The sequence below is a fragment of the Microcebus murinus genome, chromosome 16, assembly GCF_040939455.1.
Source record: "Microcebus murinus isolate Inina chromosome 16, M.murinus_Inina_mat1.0, whole genome shotgun sequence".
In the NCBI taxonomy this organism is placed as follows: domain Eukaryota; kingdom Metazoa; phylum Chordata; class Mammalia; order Primates; family Cheirogaleidae; genus Microcebus; species Microcebus murinus.
This window is the reverse complement of record NC_134119.1, coordinates 11,238,492-11,264,130: the sequence shown is the minus strand read 5'-3', so window position 1 is coordinate 11,264,130 and position 25,639 is coordinate 11,238,492. Positions and strand designations below refer to the sequence as shown.

The following is a 25,639-nucleotide window of genomic DNA, read 5'->3' as shown; positions in this document are numbered from 1 at the left end:
TGATCTTGAAGTATAAAATAACAACAACAACAACAAAAAGCAGTCACTTCCCATTTTCCCTGCTCCAGTCCCTGGTCACCTCTATTCTGCTTTCTGAATTTGCCTATTTAGAATATTTCACATACATGAAATAATATAATATGTGGTCTTTTGTGTCTGGCTTCTTATACTTAGCATAATGTCTTCAAGGTTCATTCATGTTGTAGCATATGTTATAATAGAATTACATTCCTTTTTATGGCTGAGTAATATTCTACTGTATGGACATGGCACATTAGGTTTATTCATTCATCAGCTGATGGATATTTGGGTTGTTTCCACCTTTTGGCTATTGTTAATACTGCTGCTGGGAACATTTTGTGTACAGATTTTTGTGTGAATAAATGTTTTTCTCTTGGATATATACCGAGGAGTAAAATTGCTATGTTAAATATTACTCTGTCTTTCTCAGGAACTATGAAACTGTTTTCTACAGAGGCTGTACTGTGTTATAAGGGTTCCATTTTTTTCCACATCCTTGCCAACACTTGTTTTTGTGTTGTTTTTTTTTAATTATAGCCATCCTGGCGGTTGTGAAGTTGTATCTCATTGTATTTTGATTTACATTTCCACAGTGATTATTGATGTTGAGCACTTTTTCATGTACTTATTGGCCATTTGTGTTATATATCTTTTTTTTAGAGATGTCTATTCAGGTCCTTTGTCCATTTTTGAATTATTTTGTTTGTCTCTTTGTTGTTAAGCTTTAAGTTTCTTTTTATCTTTCCAGATACTAAATCCTGATCAGATACATGATTTGCAAATATTTTCTCTCATTCTGTGGGTTGTCTTTTCAGACTTTATTCTTTTTAATGGCTAAAGACAATCACCTGGCATCGATGAACCTTATATTTAGCTCTTTCTATTAATAGATAGTTTTCCCTTTTGCTCTTAAGGCTACAAATAGTTGTTTATATATAAGAATCAACTTTTTACATTAATTTTTTAAAAATATGGTTTGGTGCAAGGGAAGAGCAGAAACTGATTCAACTTCCTTGGTCTATTTTCTGTCTACATATATGCTCATTTGCCTCCTTTTTTTTTGTTTTTTCCAGACAATAGGCATGCTTGTTAGTCACATGTGCTTGTGCATTAGAACTTTTTTCTTGCTCTTAGTATTTAATGGAGGATTTTCTAACTAAGTTAAATATTTATATTAAAATAACACCACAGATTGATAGTTTAAAGCACAGAATGAAAGGAGGACAAAAGTTCTATATTTACAACATTCTGGCCAGCTGGTGCTTTTTGGTTGGATTAAAGAAATCTAATTTGAGCCGGGCGCGGTGGCTCACGCCTGTAATCCTAGCTCTCTGGGAGGCTGAGGCGGGCGGATTGCTCGAGGTCGGGAGTTCGAAACCAGCCTGAGCAAGAGCGAGACCCCGTCTCTATTATAAATACAAATAAATTAATTGGCCAACTAATATATATAGAAAAAATTAGCCGGGCATGGTGGCGCATGCCTGTAGTCCCAGCTACTTGGGGAGGCTGAGGCAGGAGGATCGCTTGAGCCCAGGAGTTTGAGGTTGCTGTGAGCGAGGCTGACGCCATGGCACTCACTCTAGCCTGGACAACAAAGCGAGACTCTGTCTCAAAAAAAAAAAAAAAAAAAAAGAAATCTAATTTGTCACCGCAGGCACTGAGGGTGGGCAGTTAAACAGCAGATTGTTTAAACATTTCCTTTAAAAATTAATTTTAGGCCAGGCGTGGTGGCTCATGCCTGTAATTCTAGCATTCTGAGAGGCCAAGGGTGAAGGATTGTTCAAGGTCAGTTGTTCGAGACCAGCCTGAGCAAGAGTCTAGACCCCATCTCTTCTAAAAATAGAAAGAAATTAATTGGCCAACTAAAAATATATAAAAAAAAATTAGCCGGGCATGGTGGTGCATGCCTGTAGTCCCGGCTACTCAGGAGGCTGAGGCAGGAGGATTGCTTGAGCCCAGGAGTTTGAGGTTGCTGTGAGCTAGGCTGATGCCACAGTACTCTAGCCTGGGCAACAGAGTGAGACTCTGTCTCAAAAAAAAAAAAATTAATTTTAGTACTATTAGATTAAATACTAGATCATTAAATATGAAATGCCCAATTTTGAATCAAAAGTGTAATTTATTATATCTCAAACAAGAAGCAGTACAATGAATCAAAGTATGCACCTAAACTATCAATGCAGTTTTACAATCTTAACGGTAGCTTGTTTATGCCAGCAGCAAAGAAGCCTGGAGATCGAGTGGTGCTGGAATCGAGAAAGGTGTTTCTTGAGAATTGAATATTTTTCCTTACAAGCAGTGGTCTTTGGAAGAAGTGGTAGTCAGTTGATGCAAGGTCTACAGTTACCCAAATAGAATACAGTGGATGATAGAGAGTTTCCAAGTCCAGCTTCTATAGTTTAAGCAGTGTTGTTTGTACAACATGTGGTCAAGCATTGTCTTGCAAGAATGTTGGCCTGTCTCTGTTAACCAATCTTGGCTGCTTAATCGCAAGCATCCTCATCATTTCATCCAGTTGGTTGCAGTAGACATCCGCTATAATGGATTGACCAGGTTTCATGATGCTGTAGTGAATAATACCAGTGGTGGAGCACCAAACAGACACCATTTGCTTTTTTTGATGAATATTCTGTTTCAGCATTTCATCTTTATCCAACCATTGTGCCAAACGCTTGCGATTGTCAAAAAGAATTCATTTTTCATCACATGTACCAATACGGTGTAGAAATGGTTCACCTTTATGTCGTGACAGCAAAGAAAGGCAAGCTTAAGTGTCAAAGTGAAATGTCAGTGTATCAGCTGTCAAACTTAGTACTTAAGGCTGGGTGCAGTGGCTCACGCCTGTAATCCTAGCACTCTGGGAGGTGGGTGGATCACTCAAGGTCAGGAGTTCAAAACCAGCCTGAGCTAGAGTGAGATCCCATCTCTACTATAAACAGAAAGAAATTAATTGGCCAACTAATATATATAGAAAAAATTAGCCGGGCATGGTGGTGCATGCCTGTAGTCCCAGCTACTTGGGACGCTGAGGCAGCAGGATTGCTTGAGCCCAGGAGTTTGAGGTTGCTGTGAGCTAGGCTGACGCCATGACACTCACTCTAGCCTGGGAAACAAAGTGAGACTGTCTCAAAAAAAAAACAAAAAACTTAGTACTTAAGAAAATCAGACAATTCATACTTAATAACCTAATAATACTGTGATTGATGAGATGGTTTATCACCCAGGTGCCTAATGAAAGAGGCCTGCATGCTAACATTTGGATTATGAAATTACATTCAGGAATTATTTATGCAAAAGTATGGTATTTTAGGAGGGTCCAGAAATACTTACTCTTTTCAGATAGTTTTACATCCTGTTCTCTTCTTTCATGAAAACACCCCTGCGAGGAAAGGTGGTCATCATTCCTATTTTGGAGGTTGAAGGCGGCCACCCAGGATAGAGGTAGTGGTTAAGAGCGCAGAGCTGGAATCTGACTCAGTGCTGCAGAACCTACCAGATGTCTTGAAGCCTCAGTTTTCTCATCTATAATCAATGCAGATAATGATAACAGCTAGGTCAGAGGGGAATTGGGGGATTAAGTGTGACAGTGTTTGGGAAGTGCTCAGCTTAGTTTCTGGTTTTTGGGAGCCATCAAGCAGTGGGCACGGCAGGACACAGCTGTACCCAGCTAGGGAGCATGAGTGTCTCATAGTCAGAGCTCTTTGATGTTGTCACCAACGCATTTACTTTTTCCTGTTTGTAAAACACCCTCACTTCTATGTTAAAAGAGAGCCACTCACATCTTGGCGAAGTACTTGGTGTCAACATAATCTTCTGCAGTTGTGGTTATGTAAAAGTGATTGATTTCATTGACTTACGCCTCACCATTTAGAGTTTCCCAATTAATGACTACTTCAAAAAAGTTGAGGGCCATTTCTCAGAATCAGGAAAATTTGAATAATTTTAAATGGTTGTGTAAGATTTAACAGCTTATAAAAAACTTAGATTTCTGTTGCTCTTCCAGTAAGTACTGGTAAATGAACTAGTTTAGGCATACAAAAACATATAGAAAAAGTATAATAAACACTGTTAGTCTATCTCCAGGGTAAAAAATAAGACATTAAAAATACAACTGAAGGCTCAATGGATCATGTCTGTAATCCTTGTGCTCCAGGAGGCCGAGGCAAGGAGGGAGGGTCGCTCCAGTTCAGGAGCTTGAGACCAGCCTGAGCAAGGGGGAGACCCATTTCTACAAAAAATAGAAACAATTATCCGGGTGTGGTGGTGAGGGCCTGTAGTCCCAGCTACTCGGGAGGCTGAGGCAGGAGGATTGCTTGAGCTTGGGAGATTGCGGTTGCTGTGAGCTATGATGACACCACTGTATGGTAGCCAGGGCAACAGAGTGAGACCCTGTTCCATAAATCAGTCAACACCAACAACAACTGAAGTTCACTGTGTCATTGCCAACTGTCCATTTTCCTGACAGCTCCCCAGAAATAACCAATGCCTTGAACTTAGTGTTTGTCATTCAAAATTGAGCTTTTTTTAAAACAATGTCTTATTTTTTTCTCACAGCCATCTGCATCATATTGGTGCATTTACTGATCCGATACAGATTACATTTCTTGCCAGAGAGCGTTGCTGTTGTTTCTTTAGGTAAGTGCTTATTGGTGATCCCACAATGGAAGTAGTAACAATAACTACCACTTTTTGAGTGCCTCTTTAGTGCCAGGAGCCTCAAGAGATCCATTACATACCTGATCATTCTTAATCCTGCTACAAGGATGTTCTGATACCATTTTACAGATGAGGACACTGAGACTCAAGAAGGGTGGTAACCTCCTACAGGTCATGTAAAAGCCCATCTGTACACCTTGAAGGTGCTTTCTAGGCCCTTCTGCTGGTATGACTACTCTTGGGATACATTGACCTCTGTCTGCTATGAGGCTAGGCTGACATCTAATTCAACTAAGGCAAGTAATTGACACTTAATTCATAGAATTAAATTTTATAGGCGGAAGGGACTTTGACTTTACAGTTTAGGAAGGAGAAATGGATCACTTAATGTCAGTCAGATTGAGAGTCTTCAGAGAGCATTCCATTCCATTTATATTTTTCTTTTGTTTCTTGTGGCAATTGACTGTTAAGATAATTAGCTTCTAGTTGGAGTAAAGGAATCAGTGTTAATAACTAGTGTGAACACACATGCATGTTCATTGAAGTGGTTAGCAAAAAAAGAAGCAAGGACATTTCATTAAGTATTAAATTCAAGGCTAAAATGTGGGTGGGATGCTTAAGGCATAGTAAATAAAGTTTTACTAAGATCAGCCAAAGCTTGCTTTTTTTTTTTTATTTCAAGAAAATATGAGAGTACAGACATTTTGGTTGTGGGCCAAAACTTTAATCGGTTTAGTATATTGTAGTTACTTTAACTAGTTTTCACTTGCTTGCTGATGTTATTTAATTTTTCCTGATTACCATTGATGCCTTATAAGTTAATATTCTTTGCCTTGTAGATCTTATTTAGTGGGTAATAATTCTTTCACAGTGTAGCTATGGCTTAGGTTAGCTTTGGAAATGAACATTCAGACTCTGTCCCCTAGCGTCCCCTTCCCCCCATCACCACCTGAGTTCCTATCATCCTGGCTCAGACCCTCCTGTGTTTTTCCTGCACTTCACAATACTACTAAGTTCCAGATTGTGCCCTATGAACTTTCACATTGCCACCTCATTTAAGCCTCAAAACCTCCAGGCGATGCCATATTTTAAGGAACAGGCACCACTGAGTATTACTGATCTTCAGTACAGAGTTAGAAACAGTTTTACTCAAAGAGTTCCTTATCACTCTTTAGCAGGTTCTTTAGCTATATATCTTGGCAGAGTAGCAGGTTCTTTAGCTATATATCTTGGCAGAGTCTAAGAACCTTAGCTAACAAGATAATCTTAAAGCTCTAAGAAACAGGAGGCTTGCTCATTAACATTCCATTCTGCTATTAGGCATGAAAATAAGCTACATAGCTAATATCCATTATTCTGGGACATTCAGTAAAGCCTTGAAAAACCACTCCAAGGAATTTGAAGTTTCATAGTTTCTTAAGAATGAAAATTATAATTGGTATGTATTTAGGTATTGTACACATGAAAATTAAAAGGATAGGTCTTATAATTTGATTTGCAATGTTAAGTTCTTCACTGTCTCTCTATTTGGGTAACTACAGCTCACTGGACGCCAGTGCTTATACTAGGACTTACAGCCTAATACAAGCCCAGTACTCTTGGTTGCCTCCCCAAGAGTCATTTCCCTCTTTTTCCTTGAAAACAGAACCTTACCTTTGGCTAGGTGTCTTGCCATAGTGCACTCAAGTAAGTCCCTCCAAGTTATGGTTGGTCCTTGCTATTATGTAGTTCCACTCTCCTTGGCCTGTGAGTGGTTGAGGGGGTGGGGACACCGAGGTGGTGTTCTGGCCAGTGACACCAAGCGAAAGTCTGCTGGGGCCATGGGTCCTAGAAAATGTTTTCCTCTATGATAGAAACGAGAAATTTCTCCTTGCTTCCTTTGATGCTGCTGAATGAGAGTGTGATGCCTGGAGCACTGGTAGCCATCTTGCAACCACTAAGTCTCAAAGACAAAAGCTGGAATGCTAAGGATAGCCAAGGGGACAGATGGGAAGCCCAGATTCTTGATTGCATTGTTGTTTTGTTGAATTGATAACCCTAGAGCTGCCTTTTTCAGTGCTGCTCTTTTATGAGAAAGTAAACATCTATTGTTTAAGGTAGTGCCAGCTTTAGCCTTAATTGGATCAAGTCTCCTAGACCCAGTTCTCCATTTCTCAACAGTGCTTCCCTTTTTTTTGGCTCCACTCCCAGGTCGGCTCTCCTTGTGTGGTAAACCCTTAGAGCAGCAATTGCAGTGGGAAAGAGGCCCTCCTCTTCTCTGTGGCTTCAGAAGTTGCAGGATGAACTCTGACCACGTGGCCATATCAGAACTGGGGATGGGTGGGTGGTGTTGGAGATCAGCCAGCGCTCTCCGTCCCCAGGTTCATGTCTTCACTGACGTTGCAGAAACAGTTGGAGCCTGTATAGCCAGCTCTTGGGAGAGGCGATGGAAAGCGAGTCTTGCTTTTAATACTTATTTGCTAGCTCAGGTGATTGGAAAGCTGAGAGCACTTCCAGGGAAAGAGTGCTGGGGCCCAGAAAGTATTTTTTTTTTATTATATTAGAGGACATTTGGTTAGAATTTGCAAATGCTGACAAAGCTATGAAAATAATTTGTATTTCATAAAGCTGTAGGAATTGAAGGAAAACTTTTTTTCCAGCTGCAGCAAAGTATAACAACATCTTGAGATATCCACCACTTCAAGAGCTTCCAATTTTTATGCCAAAAAAGAATCCAGAAGAAGCTGCATGAGAAAGTAGGAGTTTTATTCTTTTCTCAGCCTACCTCTTCTAGCTAGAAGTTGGGCTGCAGTCATTTAGAGACATTATTGGCCTTTTGCTTTATGGTTAAGTGCTCAGAGTTCCTAAGAAATTCATATATAAATGGATCATTTGCAACTCCAAAAGCACATTTTCCTTTCTTCTACTTTATTGTATTTTCAAATGAGTGTCTATCTAACTTTATTTCATTCTTTATAAAAACTTGGTATCAACCTGAAGTTCTAAACTAACCAGATTTCCTTGGCCCTTATTCAAAGCTTTCAGGATACTTTCTATACTTTATGGAATTCTGTAGTTTGGGTCTTCTTAAAAATAATATTTTTGCTAGCACTCTGGGAGGCCAAGGCAGGCAGAACGTTTGAGCTCAGGAGTTCCAGACCAGCCTGAGCAAGAGTGAGACCTCGTCTCTACTAAAAATAGAAAGAAATTGATTGGACAATTAAAAATATATAGAAAAAATTAGCTGGGCATGGTGGCACATGCCTGTAGTCCCAGCTACTCGGGAGGCTGAGGCAGGAGGATCGCTTGAGCCCAGGAGTGTGAGGTTGCTATGGGCTAGGCTGATGCCACAGCACTCTAGCCTGGGCAACAGAGTGAGACTCTGTCTCAAAATAATAATAATAATTTTTTTGCATAGTTAATATAAAAATGAAAAATCCTGTTCATTGACAACTTCAACTATTTTTATCATGCTTCATTCTCTTCCAAAGCATGTGTAGGCATTTACATATATATTAGATGACTTTATGTCTAATTTAAGTTTATATCATTTTTTTGTGTTCTTCCTGTTTTTCTGTTCTATTTATTAGTTGAGTTCACATGTTTATTTTTACTGACCATATAGTGCTGATTCACTGCTTATATATTTTGGGCTAAAATTGTGAAGAATGCAAATGAAATACCTGTAATTGTATTGTCCAGTATCCTTTATGTATAGCAACACAGCAGCTACAGTTTGGATAACTGCTTGGCTAAGTTTGTATTAGTCTGCTGTCTTCTGCCATGACCCATCCAGCTTTTGCAGGGGTAAGACCAGATTATTAAATGGGGACCGTGACCCTTGCGTTCTTTAAGTATTTGCAGATGGCAGTAACCTCTGCCATTCTCTCTGGGATGCCGTATTGTTTTTTATTCACCACTTTGGCCAGAGATGATAGGGGACAGTTTTAGGCACTTCTACTTGACCTTTTCTACTACACTAGCTCTCTGTAGGTCAAGGAACTAATATGAGAGCTCTGCTAGCTGCTAAGTATGTCCAAGAACGGAGGAAACCACCACCAAGTAGATGAATTGAGAAGTGAGCCACTGTTTGACCAACCTATGCTAGGCCTTCGTTTATTACCGGACCTCATGTGATCCTCCTCTAAGAGGGAAGCTGTGGTGGTGCTCTGAGATCGCTGTCAACCTGGACCCTGCTTCTGACAGCCTTTGAAAGATCTGAATATTCTTCTTTCCCTGCTATGTGTAATAGTTATTGGACTGAATGGCTGCAGGTCTCTTTGAGGAAGGATGGGGCAGTCATTCCTGTTGATGCTTGCTACGGTATTACCTTTCTCGTGGACCTGGCTTTTCCTTTAATCCATGGATTCTGGGTCCAAGAACTGTCTGAGGTCTGAAAATTGAGTAACAGATTGTGGTTTTCCATTGGAAAGACTGAGGCAGGAGGATTGCCTGAGCCCAGAAGTTTGAGACTACAGTGAGCTGTGATCACTCAACTGCACTTTGTGCCTGGGCAGCACAGAGAGTCCTTGTCTCAAAAAAGTAAAAGAAAAAATCAGAAGAATGTGAATCCTATACTAACATTAGTCTTAAAAATGGTTTGATATGGGCCAGGTGCGGTGGCTCACGCCTGTAATCCTAGCTCTCTGGGAGACCGAGGCAGGCCGATCGTTTGAGTTCAGGAGTTTGAAACCAACCTGAGCAAGAGCAAGACCCCGTCTCTACTATAAATAGAAAGAAATTAATTGGCCAACTATATATATATATATATATATATATATATATATAATTAGCCGGGCATGGTGGCACATGCCTGTAGTCCCAGCTACTCGGGAGGCTGAGACTCTGTCTCAAAAAAAAAAAAAAAAAAGGTTTGATATGTACATGCATATGTATGTATATGATTATAAATGTACAGACACTCTCCGAAAAAATGTACAGTGTCACCAAGAACCTGGTAACACTGGTAGCCTCTGGGATGGAAAGAAGGAAACAAGAGTGGGAGGGAGACTTATCTTCACTGTATACCTTTTTATACTCTTTTGCACCTTTTTCATTTTGTAACATATACATCTGTTACATAATCAAATAAAAATAGCATGATTTATTTTTAAAGGGATTCTGGATCTGCTAATTACTAGTTATGCTGGACCTTAGCCTCAATTTCCTTATAAAATGCAGGTAACAGTACCTTCACTTCATAGGATTGCAGATATCACCCAGGGTGGTGCATGGACATCACTTAGTGATTAGACTTAATGCCTATTGGGAAAGTAATCAGTAATTGTTAGCTGCTGCTATTAATATTATCATCTATATTTTTATCAAGGTATTATTATACCTTTAACAAGGTATTATTATACCTTGTTAGTGTAGTTGTGAGAATGAGCTAAGTAATTTATACTTTACGCATTAGCAGAGTGCCCGGCACACAGTATGTGTGTGTTTTTAGCACAATGCAAATAAATATATGTATGTGCATATATATATTTTTAAGAGAACTAGGATTGTGTTCCATTTACTGTTTTTTAACCTGCTTATTAATACATTTTGAGCATTTCCTATAACCTTAATGTTGAGGAATACTCACATTTTACGGTGATGATGGTAGCCTTGCAGCGCACTCTGGAGAGAGTGAGCATTAGTGGTTCATAGCCGTGGTGCAGATGGACCGCAGCAGTGCCATCCCCAGTGTGTTCAGATTCATGAGCTGGCAGGATGCACCCAGGAGCCAGCAGGCCAGCATCACTTGTTGGCCCTGAGCCCTCAGAAGAGCTACTTAAGCTGGCTTAGTGGCTCACGCCTGTAATCTTAGCACTTTAGGAGGCTGAGACAGGAGGATTGCATGAGGCCAGGAGTTCAAGAAAAACTACTTAAACTCTCTGAGCCTTCCTACCTGCAGCGTTCTCTTGAGGATTAGAAATAATTTAAAGTGACAAATCCTGGGAGAAGGGGCTCAACAAATAACCGTTAATTGCTCCTGATGCTCTGAATGCATCTAGCTGTGTCCCTGGTGAGGTGTGTGCACAAAGATCAACTGGCAGCAAAAGAAAATTATAGAACTTGTGCTTGTATTTATTCTTAATCTCACTCTTTTATAATTTCTATTTTTTATGTCTATTTAAAATGTTAGCATAGTAGCACTTTCATATCATTAAAAAAAAAATTTGCCTAACTTAGAGTACACACTCGAATTCTTTTTGCTAATAGGAACATGCAAAATTGTATCTAGGGCATTGTTTCCATCTGGTGGCCAGTTGTGTGATATAAATTAATTTCCCCTACCTTCGATTGATTTACCTAACTTTAAGCCTCAATCTCAAGAGGTAAAGTAGTAGTTTGCCAATTTAATGATGCACTATAGTTAGTCCTAGGACCAGTCCCAAAAGGATTACTCAAGTAATAATAATAAAATCATATCTTATTTTACAAAGCTTCCTGGCACCTCATAAGTAATAATATAGACACATATTTGGGCAATAGAATAATTACTGATTTTTAGATGTAACTGTTTCACATATAATTATGAAAGTGTTAATCATGGTACTGAAGTTTGGTATATCCCTCTCTTCCCATCTCTTCCCCTCTGCTTCCCTCCCATCCCCTTTCCTCTCCTTCCTTTCTGGTCTTCTAAATGAATAAATAAAGTTTGTCATACATTTACAAGGGAAAAAGAAAGTTGAGGTTCTAGTAGAGCAGAAAAACACTAGCTTTAAAAATGAAATCCGAAACCATGGAAAGAGGTTCAGCTTCCCTAGTAATCAGGATGATTACTAAATGCAAATTAAGTCAAATACAAACTGAAAGCTTAAAGTACAATTTCTTGCCCATCATATTGGCAGAAATGTTAATATCTGATCATTACCCAGCGCTGGTGAGGATATGGGACGCTTTCTTGCGGAAGTGTAACTCCTTACAACCACTTTGGAGGATAATTTGGCAACATTTTCAGAGATAAAAATGCTCATGCTTTGTAATCCAGCCATTCATAGTCTCTGGATCTGCCCTAGAAAAATACTCTTTACACAAAGTGGCATGTATAAGCATGCTCATTGCAGCACCACTGTTAGTAGCAAACAGTTGGAGACAGCCGTCAGTGGGGGAATGGTTAAAAAGATTATGACTTTTTAAAAAATTGAAATATAATTCACATATCATAAACTTCATCATTTTAAAGTATATAATTCAGTGGTTTTTAGTATCTTCACAGGGTTATGTGACTATCACCCTAAATCCAGAACATTTTCATCACCCCCAAAAGAAACCCCATACCTGTAAGCAGTCACTCCCCATTCTGCGCCCCACCTTTGTCATGTCTCCTAGAAACTACTAATCCACTTTCTGTCTCTATGCATTTGCCTATTCTGGACGTTTCATGTCAGTGAAATCATACAAGCGATGGTGCTTATTTTTGGCAACATCTTTATTGAGATATAATTCCTATACCATGTGATTCGCTGTTTTAAATGTACAACTCAATGGTTATTCACAGTATATTCACAGTGTTGTACAACCATCATCACAATCAATTGTAGAACATTTTTATCACCCTGGAAAGAAAACCCATACCCTTTAGCTATCATCCCCAAACCTCTCCTCCCTACTCCTAAACAACCATTTCTGTCCTTATAGATTCATCTATTCTGGATATTTAATATAAATGGAATGGTGAAATATGTGGTATCCTGTGTCTGGCTTCTTTCACATGGCATATTTTCAAAATGTATCCATGTTGCAGCATGTATCAGTACTTCATTCCTTTTGTTGCTGAATAATATTACATTGTGTGGATATACTACATTTGTTTGTTCATTCATTACCCAATGGACTCTGGTTGTTTCCACCTTTTGACTGCTACAAATGATGCTGTTATGAACTTATGCGTGCAAGTTTTTACATGAACATATGTTTTCAATTCTCTTGGGTGGATTTGCTGGGTCATATGGTAACTCTACTTAACTTTTGAAGAATTGCCAAACTGTTTTCCACAGCGGTTGCACCATTTTACATTCCCATCAGCAGTGTATAAGGGTTCCAATTTCTCTATATCCTTGCCAATGCTTGTTATTTTCCATTTATTTAATTATAGCCATCCTAGTGGGTGTGGAGTGATATCTCATTGTGGTTTTGATTTGTACTTCCCTAATGATTTATGAGGTTGAGCATCTTTTCATGTGTTTGGTAGCCATTTGTGTATCTTCTATGGAGAAATATTTATTCAATTTTTGTGGCTTTTTTTTTTTTTTTTTTGGTGAGACAGAGTCTCATTCTGTCACCTGGACCACAGTGCCGTAGTGTCAGCCTAGCTCACAGCAACCTCAAGCTCCTGGGCTTAAGTGATCCTCTTGCCTCAGCCTCCTGAGTACCTGGGACTACAGGCGTATGCCACCACACCGGCTAATTTTTACTATTTTTAGTAGAGATGGGGTCTTACTCTTGTTCAGGCCAGTCTCAAACTCCTGACCTCAAGCAATCTTCCCACCTTGGCCTCTCAGATTGCTAGAATTATAGGCGTGAGCCACTATGTGCCTGGCTGGCATTTGTGTGTGTGTGTATGTAACATGGTCTCACTATGTTGCCCAGGCTTTAGTTCAGTGGCTGTTCATAGATGCAATCATAGTGAATTACATCCTCAAATTCCTGGGCTCAAGTCATCCTCCTGCCTCAGCCTTCCGAGTAGCTGGGACTACAGGCACACACCACCACACTCTGCTTCTGTGACATTTTTATGCTATGCTCTAGAGCTACTAAAAGGAATGGGGGCAAATCTATATATATTTATTAATCCCTGATTAGATTGCTAAGACGTAACATTGAGCAAAACAGCAAGTAGTAGAATGATATGTTATAATACCATGTTTTATATAAATACACTAAGGCATGCCATGCATGTATATGCACACACACACACCAGTACTATATGGTTAAATACACACACACAACATATATTTAAGAGGATAGAGACAGGTTGGGTATAATATTACCCCAAACTTATCAAGATGGTTTATGACCTTGGGCCAGGAAGAAAAAGAACTAAGATTGGGGTAGGATATGATCCAAAGGGGCTTTTGTCTTATTTATAACATTTTACATAGTATTCATGAACTATTTGGCTAATAAAAAGTTTAAAACTCCATAAAATGTGAAATACAATTTGAAAAGATAAGAAAAAAGGAGCTCTTGGGAAACTCTAGCAGGAGCGAGGTTAGAATGCGGGCTTTGTGCCCCTTGGCGAGTGCGTGTGCAAGCACTGTTCTGAAAGTGTGTTCATCGATGCCCTTTATATAGCGCAGCTACATTTTAGCTTGGTCCCTTTCTCTTTTTCAAAATAATTTTATTATTGTTTTACTAATATATAATAATACTAATAGTAAAAAGCTTCATAAAGTTAAAATGAACTTATCTCCTCTGTTCCCCTCAGACTACCCACTCCCCACCACCCGCCAGTAATTAGGGTTAGTACAGATCCTCATCCTGTTAAATTTTTATGTTCTGGTATTGTCTCCTGCCCCACCCAATAAGGTGTATTTCTTCAGCCTTCTCTTGGTGGGGAGAGCCCCTTCCTCTGTAGGAAAGCAGGGAAGCCTGCAACTTGAAGCATCTATGGCAGTTGTCTGCAGGCTTGCTTTATGTCACCCCCTACCAGACATTGTGATTGGGTAGGTCTAGAGTTCTGCTTGGGTGTCTTTAATTTATAAAAAGCCTCCACTGTGATTCTCATGAACCATTGGGGGGGGGTAAGAGTCATTTATCTAGTGAGTAGCAGAGCAATCATAAATTATACCCATGCTGTTTCTTTGGGAATTATTTTTGGTGGTGCCTTATGAGAGAATGATGAGCCTGTCAGCTTAATAGAAACATGCCTGAACTTAGATGGTCTGTTTTCTTCCAGGAATTTCACAGAACTTTTACTTTAGGTTATTTTTGGCATTTGGGTTTTATTATCTCTAACTAAATATTTGGCGTAGCGCTGCCATCTGAGTCTGAGAAAGTGATTGTGGATTCTTTTTTGAAAATGGGAGGAATAAACAATACAGGGTGAACTTAGCTTGTAAACTCTCTGCCACCTCACATTGAAAATGGATGGAGGTAGCAGAAATACAGGCATTAAATCTTCCACGCCAGCCATGGTGTCTGCGGGTCTTACTTTGTAAAGCTCTTTCTTCTCCTCAGACTTTTGTAGACTTCATTATGGTGTGTTTGCCTGAGATCCAAATGAGAGAGACTCATGTGACTCAAAACTAATTCCCATTCTTATGTTTTTAGATGTGAAACCAGCAGGATTCTATAAAAACCATTTATAGACATAATGAATAGTATTCAGTTTTTCGAGAATAATAAACCTGAGTAATCTTTCTCATATCTTAAATTTATGTTAAACTTTATGTTTTCTCTTTTAGGTATTCTCATGGGAGCAGTTATAAAAATTATAGAGTTTAAAAAACTGGCAAATTGGAAGGTATGTTAGCCCAACTGTTCGTTTTTAACATAAACATAATTTTTGGTTGTTCTTAATTTTAGTAACATTGATGGTTATGCTGGCTTTCTTATCATTAATTGACTTTCAGTGGAGTTGTTTATGTTCTCCCCTTAATTTTTTAACATCATATTGGATCCAGGTTGATATCTTTACATCTGAGTTTTTGCAAAAAGCATAAATCTCACACTGTTTCAAGTGAACATCGGAGCACTCAATGTCATGTTTTGTTGTTATTTGTATTTTTATAACCCTAGACTATCCTACTTTATTAGGTGGAGAAAAGACTTTAATTAGCATTAAACATTAAATAATGTTTATTGCTCCCAATTTCATTCTGATAGCTGAGGACAATAAAACATATTTGTCCGGTACTATAGAGCTTACAGAGTGCTTTATATACTTTAGCTCGTGTTGTCCTCATGACAGCCATGTGAGGGAGATTGACCAGGTGTTATCACCACCTGTTTTTTTTTTTTTTTTGAGACAGCGTCTCGCTTTGTTGCCCAGGCTAGAGTGAGTGCCGTGGCGTCAGCCTAGCTCACAGCAACCTCAAACTCCTGGGCTCAAGCAATCCTGCTGCCTCAGCCTCCCGAGTAGCTGGGACTACAGGCATGTGCCACCATGCCCAGCTAATTTTTTACATATATATATCAGTTGGCCAATTAATTTCTTTCTATTTATAGTAGAGACGGGGTCTCGCTCTTGCTCAGGCTGGTTTTGAACTCCTGACCTTGAGCAATCCGCCCGCCTCGGCCTCCCAAGAGCTAGGATTACAGGCGTGAGCCACCGCGCCCGGCCTCCACCTGTTTTTATAGATGAAGAAAGTGGCACTCAGAGAGCATGGGACATATCTATGTCAGAGCTGCAAACAAAGTAGCTGAGTTGAGTCTTCTGTCCAGACCTCCTGGTCCTGTGTATGCAGTATTCCTCCATCACATCATGCTGTCCTCAGTTTGCTGATGTATGAATACACCCGCTTGTGTTTACACAGTGGTTATTAGGGTGTGAGCATCACTTTGGGGTGTGAGGACTACTTGAAACTCGAATTTCAACTTGAGCATTCATATTGAGTAGAATGTTACAAAATTGATTTTTGGAGAGAAATAAGGTTCATTTCAAAACAATAATTATGCGGCTAGAATTTATCACGTTGGATCCCCTCTTAATTTGATGCAGCTCCTAGGTTAATTTATCTGTGAAACCATAGGTTGTAAAATTCGCAAAAGAAGGCTCCTAGTCTGAGCTAAAACACAATTTGAAACTGTTTCAAATAATAGTCATGAAATACTCTATGTATTAAATGAGTTCCCAAAAACACCGTGCATTGAGCTCCTAACATTGATAGAACTCCCTCAGCTGGGGAGAGAGTAGAGGAGGAGGCTGGGCAGGCCACCCTGGAGCACAGGGCGTGTGGGTTCCTTCAATTTGCTTGAATTGAAGCACCCTGAGAGTGGGTCCCTCTAGGGCAGGGTCACAGACTGGAAACCCATTCTCCACTCCTAGGCTGGATATACCCTGATGTGTAGGTAAGTCCTGATGTGTACATATTTTGTTTGATTTGACTTACTTCCAAATGAGGTCACATTCTGAGGTTCCTAGTGGATATGAACTGGGGCAGGTGGGGATGGGGTACACTGTGCAACCCCACTACAGGTGGGTTCTCCTTTTCCCAGGGGGTTTAGTTTTTGAAAGTCCAAAAGGATCTGTACAGTGGTCCTACTGCACGGATCCTGAGAATAGATTGTCCCATGAAATGTAGAGCTCAGCCCATTTCTTTCTATATAGTCCCAGTCTGAGGCAGGAGCTTGTACATGCTGTTATTTTAAGACTTAATAAGGCATTTCAGAAATCATCATTTGCTTCTATTTTCAGCCTTTTTTGAATGTTATTTTAGTCATAAAGGTGACAGCTGTACATTTGTAAGAATACATTTAGGCATTCTTTTTTTTTTTTTTTTTTTTTTTGAGACAGAGTCTCGCTTTGTTGTCCAGGCTAGAGTGAGTGCCGTGGCGTCAGCCTAGCTCACAGCAACCTCAATCTCCTGGGCTCCAGCGATCCTTCTGCCTCAGCCTCCCAAGTAGCTGGGATTATAGGCATGTGCCACCATGCCCGGCTAATTTTTTTTTTTTTTATATATATATATCAGTTGGCCAATTAATTTCTTTCTATTTATATTAGAGACGGGGTCTCGCTCTTGCTCAGGCTGGTTTTGAACTCCTGACCTTGAGCAATCCGCCCGCCTCGGCCTCCCAGAGAGCTAGGATTACAGGCGTGAGCCACCGCGCCCGGCCTAGGCATTCTTTTGAATAGAGATTTTGATAAGAAATCGGACGGTTGAGATTGGGACATGGAAATATTCACATGAAAAAGGGCCTGATTTTGCAGTTATAAATAGACCATGTATTACATGCAGCCATTTGGGCTTGAGAACCAATATGTATTTTCCCTAAATTCTATCAACAACTAAAGAGATATATTAATATAGAAAATAAAATTCTCATTGTTTCATTCCCCCCCCCCCCCAGATGGCTGTATTCTAGGAATACCTTTCCTAATGGCACTTAATATTCAAATCTGAAAGCATGGTATTGTGGTTTGGATGTTTTTCCCTTGCAAACCTCATGTTGAAATTCCATCCTAATGTTGGAGGTGGGGCCTAATGGGAGATGTTTGGGTCATTGGGGCAGATCTCTCATGAATAGATTAATGCTCTCCCTTGGGAATAAATTCTCACTCTATTAGGTCCCTTGAGAGCTGGTTGTTAAAAAGATCCTGGCATCCCCTGCCTCCCCTCACCTCTCTCCCTCTTGTTTCTCTCTTGCCACGTGATCTCTCCCCTTAGCTTTCCACCATGGGTGGAAGCAGTCTGAGGCCCTCACCAGATACCCAATCTTGAACTTTTCCAGACAGCAGAATTGTAAGCCAAATAAACCTTTTTCTTTTGTAAATTACCTAGCATCAAGCATCCCTCTTAGTCAATAGACTAAGACACATGATAAGCGGCTCTCTTTATAGCCACATCCCAGTTTGCAAGGGTATCAAGTGGGGACTATTTCATCACAGTCAGACTTAGGAAAATGGAAGCATTGTCTTTGACAAGCAGAAAGAAGGCAGAGCCATTTTAACTGTGTGTATATGGTTAACTCTTCTCTGAGTGGATTTTTTTTTTTTTTTTTTTTGGCTTACCATTACTTTTTTCCTGGAGGAATCCAATTTGTATACTTGTTTTTGAAAATGTCCTATCTGATTTGAAATTTTCTATATTAAAATTAGTTTTCTTTTTCTTACTAAGGAATAAAAAGCATATTACTATGTGTTTGGAAGCAATTCATTGTGCTCTTTCTTCTGTTGGTCACCTTTTAAAATCTCTTATCCTACATTTTAAAATGCAGTTTAATTTTGTGTGTGTGTGTATCTCTCCTGCTTGGTGTTAGTCACTTAAACATTATACATTTCCACTGGGCTAAGCCCTGAGAGAATAACTGTTTTGACTCTTCATCGATGAATTTATTTCTTAATTAGATAAATTCCATGTCTCTGAAAATACCCAATTTTTATTTATAGGAAGAAGAAATGTTTCGTCCAAATATGTTTTTCCTGCTCTTGCTGCCACCCATTATCTTTGAGTCCGGATATTCGTTACACAAGGTGAGACTCAGGCACACATTCGTGCTTCTCTGATGTTTCTAATGTTCCTGAGGCAAGTTCCATAAAAGCCGGGGTGTGAATTTAGCAGCAGCGGCTCTGTCGCTTCCTGGGCCTGCACGGTGGAAGCTGGACTGCAGTGCCTGCCTTCTGCAGAGGGGCAAACGTGATCCACCGGCTGCTTTAATGGTTTCAGGCAGTTTGGCTCATGGAGCCAGTGTTTTCCACAGAGGGATACTTTGCCTAGCAAGATGGCCAAAGTGATTTTGAGTGACAATGTATATGAACAATACACTGACTCCTCTTGTTGGACACAGACTGACACATGTTAAGAGGACAGACTGTGTCCTGGGATGACAGAGAATGGCACATTTGCTTCTCAGCTCACGGGGCCTGTCAGCCTCCTTGGGTCTGTCTATCCTTCCCTGGGCCTCAGCCCCCAGCTAACCTTCGTCTCTTTCATCTCCCAGCCTCCATCTCTTCCACCCTCTCCCTGGCCCCACCTCTCCCTCCCAGGCTGGAGCCCCATCCTTCCCCACCTAGCTCCACAGCTGCTCCACCCATTCCTGCCTCCCTAGCTTTCTGGGTGTCAGTGTCACTGGCCTCTGTCCACTTCTTTGTCTCAGCCTTGCTGGCCTCTGCCTTTCAACCCTCAGTGTGGCTCTTTTGGACTTGGCAGGAGCTTCTCACTTTTAAACCTGTCTCTGTGTGTGCATGTGTTTTTTTCCTTGTCTCTGAGTTTTCTTTAAATACAAATGTATTTAAGTCTTAAAATAAGGTGATTCAACTTAGCATGTTAGTGATGCAACAGTTATTTTGTGAATGTGATTTTTAAAAAATTGTGAAGGTTGGAAGAACAAAAGTTAAACCAGCCCTTGGAGAGAACAAAGAGCTTGGACTTCGGAGCCGGGGAGGCAGAGGGCTGGTCATGTGCTGCCCCCTACAGTTTCCTATTTGGTAGAGTAGAAATTATTGATAAAACCCCACCAAACCCTACCTCCCAGCTTGCTGTGAGATTTACACTAGGTGAAAGAATGGAGGCAAAGCACCACCCACCACACTAACTAAATGGAGTGCTGCTTCTGGTCAATACTAATAATAACATTATTATCTATTATTAATAATATTAATATTATTATTAGTAGTAATAACTTACTAAACTTAAGACTTAAATTTGGGCCGGGCGCGGTGGCTCACACCTGTAATCCTAGCACTCTGGGCGGCCAAGGCCGGAGGATTGCTCAAGGTCAGGAGTTCAAAACCAGCCTGAGCGAGACCCCATCTCTACTATAAAAAAAATAGAAACAAATTAATTGGCCAACTAATATATATAGAAAAAATTAGCCGGGGATGGTGGCACATGCCTGTCGTCCCATCTACTCGGGAGGCTGAGGCAGGAGGATTGCTTGAGCCCAGGAGTTTGAGGTTGCTGTGAGCTAGGCTGACGCCACGGCACTCACTCTAGCCTGGGCAACAAAGCGAGACTCTGTCTCAAAAAAAAAAAAAAGACTTAAATTTGTCAAGAGAGTTTTGATAAAAAACATACTAATTAAATCTTTAATTTTCTACCTGGGCACTAAAACAAAAATATTCTAAGATGTTCAGTCCAGATTTTTTTTATAAGTTGTTATTTTATTGCACATCTATCCAAAGAAAAGGTAAAAAGGATGTTTAATGTAAAAAAAATTCCTAAGTCTTACAAAACTGATACTGATATTAGTTGTTAAAAAGAAAAGAAACAAAAAGAAATTGAAGGTCAACATCTTTTACTCTTGCCTTTTGTAAACAAATCTTAAAAGAACTGTAAGTAGATTATGGAAATATTTCAAAACAATGTGAAGGAAATTGATTTAATTATGACATTTTGAATATTATATTAGATCATGTGAAGTTTTTATTTTCTAATTGTTTTGTAGGGAGAGGAGAGAAATTTGTTCAAAATTTGAGGGAAATAATAGTGTCTTAGAAAAACATTTCTTTGAAGATGACATTCCAACAGAAAATATGAAAATTTATGAGAAAGGGACTGATGGGAGTTGGAAATGCCAATTCAGAGGCCCTTGTCCACTCCCTGCCCTTCCCTAAGGAAGATAGAAAATTGGCTTTGAATGTTTTATTTTAATATTGCTGTATTTGCTAATGTAAATTTGGAGCTTGAATACAAATTTCGGTAAGATCATCATCAGTCAGTATGCCTTAAGTAGGCAGCTATTGTAAATATCATATAAAGAATAGGATGTTAATTATGTCAGAGAGAAATAGATAAATTTGCTTTATACAGTAGGTGGAAGTTCTTGTAATATGGTAACTTGAATTTGGGTAAATTTGCAGTATCCGTATTAATATTAACCAGGCACATAACTTATATCAGAATTAGATCCCTGCAAACAGACCAAAACTGATCAATCTATTTTTAAATAACAAAATAAAGCAGCTATTTGCAAAGAAACTCAGAGATGAAAGCCTTCGTTTAGGAAAAACAAATCATGTGTTAGCCTTGAGTTATTTTAAAATTCTTTGTGCACTAAAGATAGATATGCCAAACAAAGGAATTAAATGTCAGATTATGGGCAGCCAAATCAAAATTGCAAAGATACTTCCTGAAGGAGATAGGCTTATTGGAGCAGTCGGTGTTGGGATGAGGATACTCTTTTTGAAGTGAGCTTTAAAATAGCAGGTCCTGATGTCCCTGGCGTGACAATTTCTGAGTGAAAGATGGGATTCTTTTATTATTATTATTATTATTGGTACAAAATACTTGTATGTTTTTGTAGGGTACATATGATGTTTTGATACAGGAATACAATGTGAATCAAATCAGGGTAATTGGGGCATCCATCACCTCAGGCATTTATCATTTCTTTGTGTTAGGAACATTTCAGTTTCACTCTGTTAGTTATTTTAAAGTTTACCATAACTTGTTGGTTATAGTCACTTTGTTGTGCTATAAAATATTGTTCATTCTATCTATCTCTAACTATATTTTTGCACCCCTTAGCCACCCCCACTTTATCCACCTCTCTCTGCTACCCTTCCCAGCCTCTGGCAACCACCATTCTACTCTCTGTTTTCAGGAGGTCAGTTGTTTTCGATATTTAGCTCCCACATGTGAGTGAGAACATAGGAGATTTTTCTGTTCTTGGCCTATTGCACTTAACACAATATTCTGCAGTTCCATCCATGTTGTTGCAAATGACAGGATTTTATTCTTTTGTGGCTATATAATATTCTATTGTGTATATGTACCCCAATTTCTTTACCCATTCATCTGTTCATGGACACTAGGTTGATTCCAAATCTTGGCTATTGTGAAAAGTACTGCAATAAACATGAGAATGCAAATATCTTTTTTTTTTTTTTTTTTGAGACAGAGTCTTACTGTTGCCCCTGCTAGAGTGCCGTGGCGTCAGCCTAGCTCTCAAACTCCTAGGCTCAAGCAATCCTTCTGCCTCAGCCTCCTGAGTAGCTGGGACTACAGACATGCACCACCATGCCCGGCTAATTGTTTCTATATATATATTAGTTGGCCAATTAATTTCTTTCTATTTATAGTATAGACGGGGTCTCGCTCTTGCTCAAGATGGTTTCGAACTCCTGACCTTGATTGATCCTCCCACCTTGGCCTCCCAGAGTGCTAGGATTACGGGCGTGAGCCACCACGGCCGGCCCAGATATCTTTTTAATATACTGAATTCCCTTCCTTTGGATATATAGCCAGCAGTGGGATTGCTGGGTCATATGGTAGTTCTATTTTTAGTTTTTTTGGGAACCTCCATACTGTTCTCCATAGGTTGCACTAATTTACATTCCCACCAACAATGTATGAAACTTCCCCTTTGTTTACATCCTTGCCAGAGTTTGTTATTGCCTGTCTTTTTGATAAAAGCCATTGTAACTGGGGTGAGATGATATGGTAGTTTTGACTTGCATTTCCCTGATGACTAATGATGTTGAGGATTTTTTCACATACCTATTGGTCATTTGTATGTGTTCTTTTGAGAAATGTCTATTCACATCCTTTGCTGTTTTTTAATCAGATTATTTGATTTTTTTTCCTGTTGAGTTGTTGGAGCTCCTTGTATATTCTAGTTATTAATCATTTGTCAGATGGGTAGTTTGCAAGTATTTTCTCCCATTCTGTGGGTTGTCTCCTCCCGTTTTTGATTGTTTCCTTTGCTGTGCAGAAGCTCTTTAGCTTGATGTGATCCCATTTAGGAAGATGTTACTCTAGTCCACACCCACAATCAAGGGTGATCAAAGCCGTTGGTGGTTCCTAAATGGTGTCCTGATTTATTAAGGTTCTCATGAACAGCTTAATTTCCTTAATTTTATGGAAATTTGAAATATGTTACCATGCTGCTTGGGCTTGGGTATTTTCTCTTAAATGCTGTGAAGTAGAGACGGAAACATATTTCATCTATCATGTTCAATGATGATACTAAGAGAGTGAAATAAAATTGTTTAAAAGACCTGGACAACAAAAAGAAGATTCTGATAGTATAAACTATTATCTTGATATTTTTTATAATAATGCACCTTTTCTTAATTAAAGGAAATATTATAATTGTATAGACTTTGGACTTTGACCAGACATGAAGCACAGTTAATTTCTTCAGTACCTGTTTATTGGGCATCTTCCATCTGACAGGCTATGTGGCATTGACTGTGCTGTGCGCAAGCACATGTGGTCATGGTTCCCCTGAGCCTGCAGCCTGTGGGAAAGACAGACATCCATCAAATAGTTACCTAAGTAAATGTGAAATTACAGCTGTGTCAGGTGCTACGGGAGAGGGTCCTTGTGCACTGAGAGCATGGTCCAGGATCTGAGCTGGGAACTGGTTAAGGGATCAGGGAAGGCTTCTCTCAGGAAGAGTTGAAATGCCCTGAGATTTTAGGATGATTAAAATTCACCGAGCAAAGAGGCAGCACCTGCTCGAAGCTGCCAGTGTGGCTGGGTCCCAGAGAACAAAAGGGACTGTGGTGCCAGATGAGGTTGGGGGTCTTCCCAGAGGTTGAGCCAACCCGAGTGGGTGTCATCTGCGCTAGGGGCTTAGGGGGAAGGCAGCACAGATCATTCTGGAAGTACTTGGAGAGTGGAGGGAAAGGGGCCAGGAAGGGCTGAGGAGACTTGTGAGAAGCTGTGCAGTGGTCCAGGTGAGAGATGACATGAGGGACAGGGGACGCTGAAGCAGTTGGGGACGCAGGGAGACTCCCAGGTTTCCAGCTGGCCAAGCAGGGCAGGTGGTGGCGCCTGCTGGGAGGGCCGGGTGTGTGGGTCGTGACTTCACTGACAGGACCGGCTTTTCTAATCAGTTCTCTGATTTCTACTGTTTTAAACAGGGTAACTTCTTTCAAAATATTGGCTCCATCACCCTGTTTGCTGTTTTTGGTACGGCGATCTCTGCTTTTGTAGTAGGTGGAGGAATTTATTTTTTGGGTCAGGTAAGAAAAACATTTTTTAAAATCTTATATTCTTTGAGCCAGTGCAGGGAGGTGGGGTAGGAACACCTCACGGGGCCTGGGTTTCCCTTTCAGGGTAAAATGCCCTCCTGGAAGGAAAGCCCAGCTTCACCTGAGGCCCAATAAAGGCATGTTAAATTGTTTCTTAGTGTCCTCCAAGAACTTTGGTGTCTGGAATTGAGTGAATCTTTTCCATAATCCACAAAAGTATTTGAACTTATTTGCAAACTAATACTGTCTTAAATTGGAATACCAAAAAATAAAGCCAAATATACAGCATCAATAACTTCAGATTATAGCAATATCAGCTGTGTTGTCAGATAGACTGAATTGGGGTTGAATGCTGTTTTTTAATAAAAATTTACATTTTAAAATCAACGATTCTGACTCTGTTCACTCAATTCTAAGCTGTCTACCTATAGAATTATAGACTCTGGATTTTCTACCAATGCTAACCCACTTCCCAGTGGCATCAATGGGGTGTTCTGTACTTTGGCCTTTAATTTGAATTAATGTAGACCAAACATCCCCTAGGAAGGCAGTAGCTGTAGTTTTGCATTATGCATGTCCACGCATGTCACAGTTCTTTTCCTTTATTGCCAGTTGCAGAGAGTTTGCCTGCCCCACTTCTGAAAACTAAGCGAGTGTCAGGCATCAGGGTGACCAGCAGATTTCTCTTACACATGTCAGCTGTTCTTCTCTTTATAGCTAAAGCCCATTCCATCTGATTTCTACCTTTATTCCTGCCTCAATGGCACCAGAATAAATCTGTCTGTCATGCAACTTTGTTCTTTGCTCAGCGTCTAGTATCACAGAGAAATAAACTCTTGAGAAGAAAATTTCCATTAATTGGGCTTGATAAATGTAGCCTTCTTTTCCATACTTTTATTGTATGATGATCGAATGCATGCTTAAACTAAGACTTAGTTTTCTTTATTTTTCAAGTGGTTTGGGGACTGAAGATTAATGTCCTTATTAGTTTTAATGAAGCACTAATGGACATTTTAATCTTCTTGGCTGTTCTCCAGGGGTTTTTTTTGTGTCTGTGTGTTTGTGTGTTTTATTTTACAGGCTGATGTAATCTCTAAACTCAACATGACAGACAGGTAAATCCTTCATACTGTAACATCCATGTGACTGCTTTTCAGACTGGGGAAAGTTTTCTCCACATTGCTTTCTGGGTGTGCTACTTCTCTATTCTCTCTCTCTCTCTCTCTCTCTCTCTCTCTCTCTCTCTCTCTCTCTCTCTCTCTCTCTCTTATTTATTTGTGCTAAGGATTTCTGCTATAGAATCTATTCTGAATTAATTTATGTCTCTGAAATGAATCAAAACTATGTTAAAGACTTTTGAAGATCCCGAGTCAGAGCATTGTTGGTTGCAGTGATCGATTTAGCTTA

General features: G+C 39.8%; 1 protein-coding gene across 4 annotated transcripts in view; it reads left to right on the top strand.

The window, feature by feature from the left end:
• SLC9A8 (solute carrier family 9 member A8) overlaps positions 1-25,639 on the top strand; it is a 71,368-nt gene that overhangs the window by 4,944 nt on the left and 40,785 nt on the right. For 2 of the 4 annotated variants that reach the window (XM_012766167.3, XM_012766166.2), the window contains exons 3-7: positions 4,576-4,656; positions 15,057-15,115; positions 18,701-18,784; positions 24,122-24,223; positions 25,313-25,347. In XM_012766167.3, coding sequence (XP_012621621.2) covers positions 4,576-4,656; positions 15,057-15,115; positions 18,701-18,784; positions 24,122-24,223; positions 25,313-25,347 — 361 coding nt within the window. The remainder of the gene's footprint in view (positions 1-4,575; positions 4,657-15,056; positions 15,116-18,700; positions 18,785-24,121; positions 24,224-25,312; positions 25,348-25,639) is intronic. The other 2 variants (XM_076010881.1, XM_076010880.1) reach the window with 1 other exon arrangement.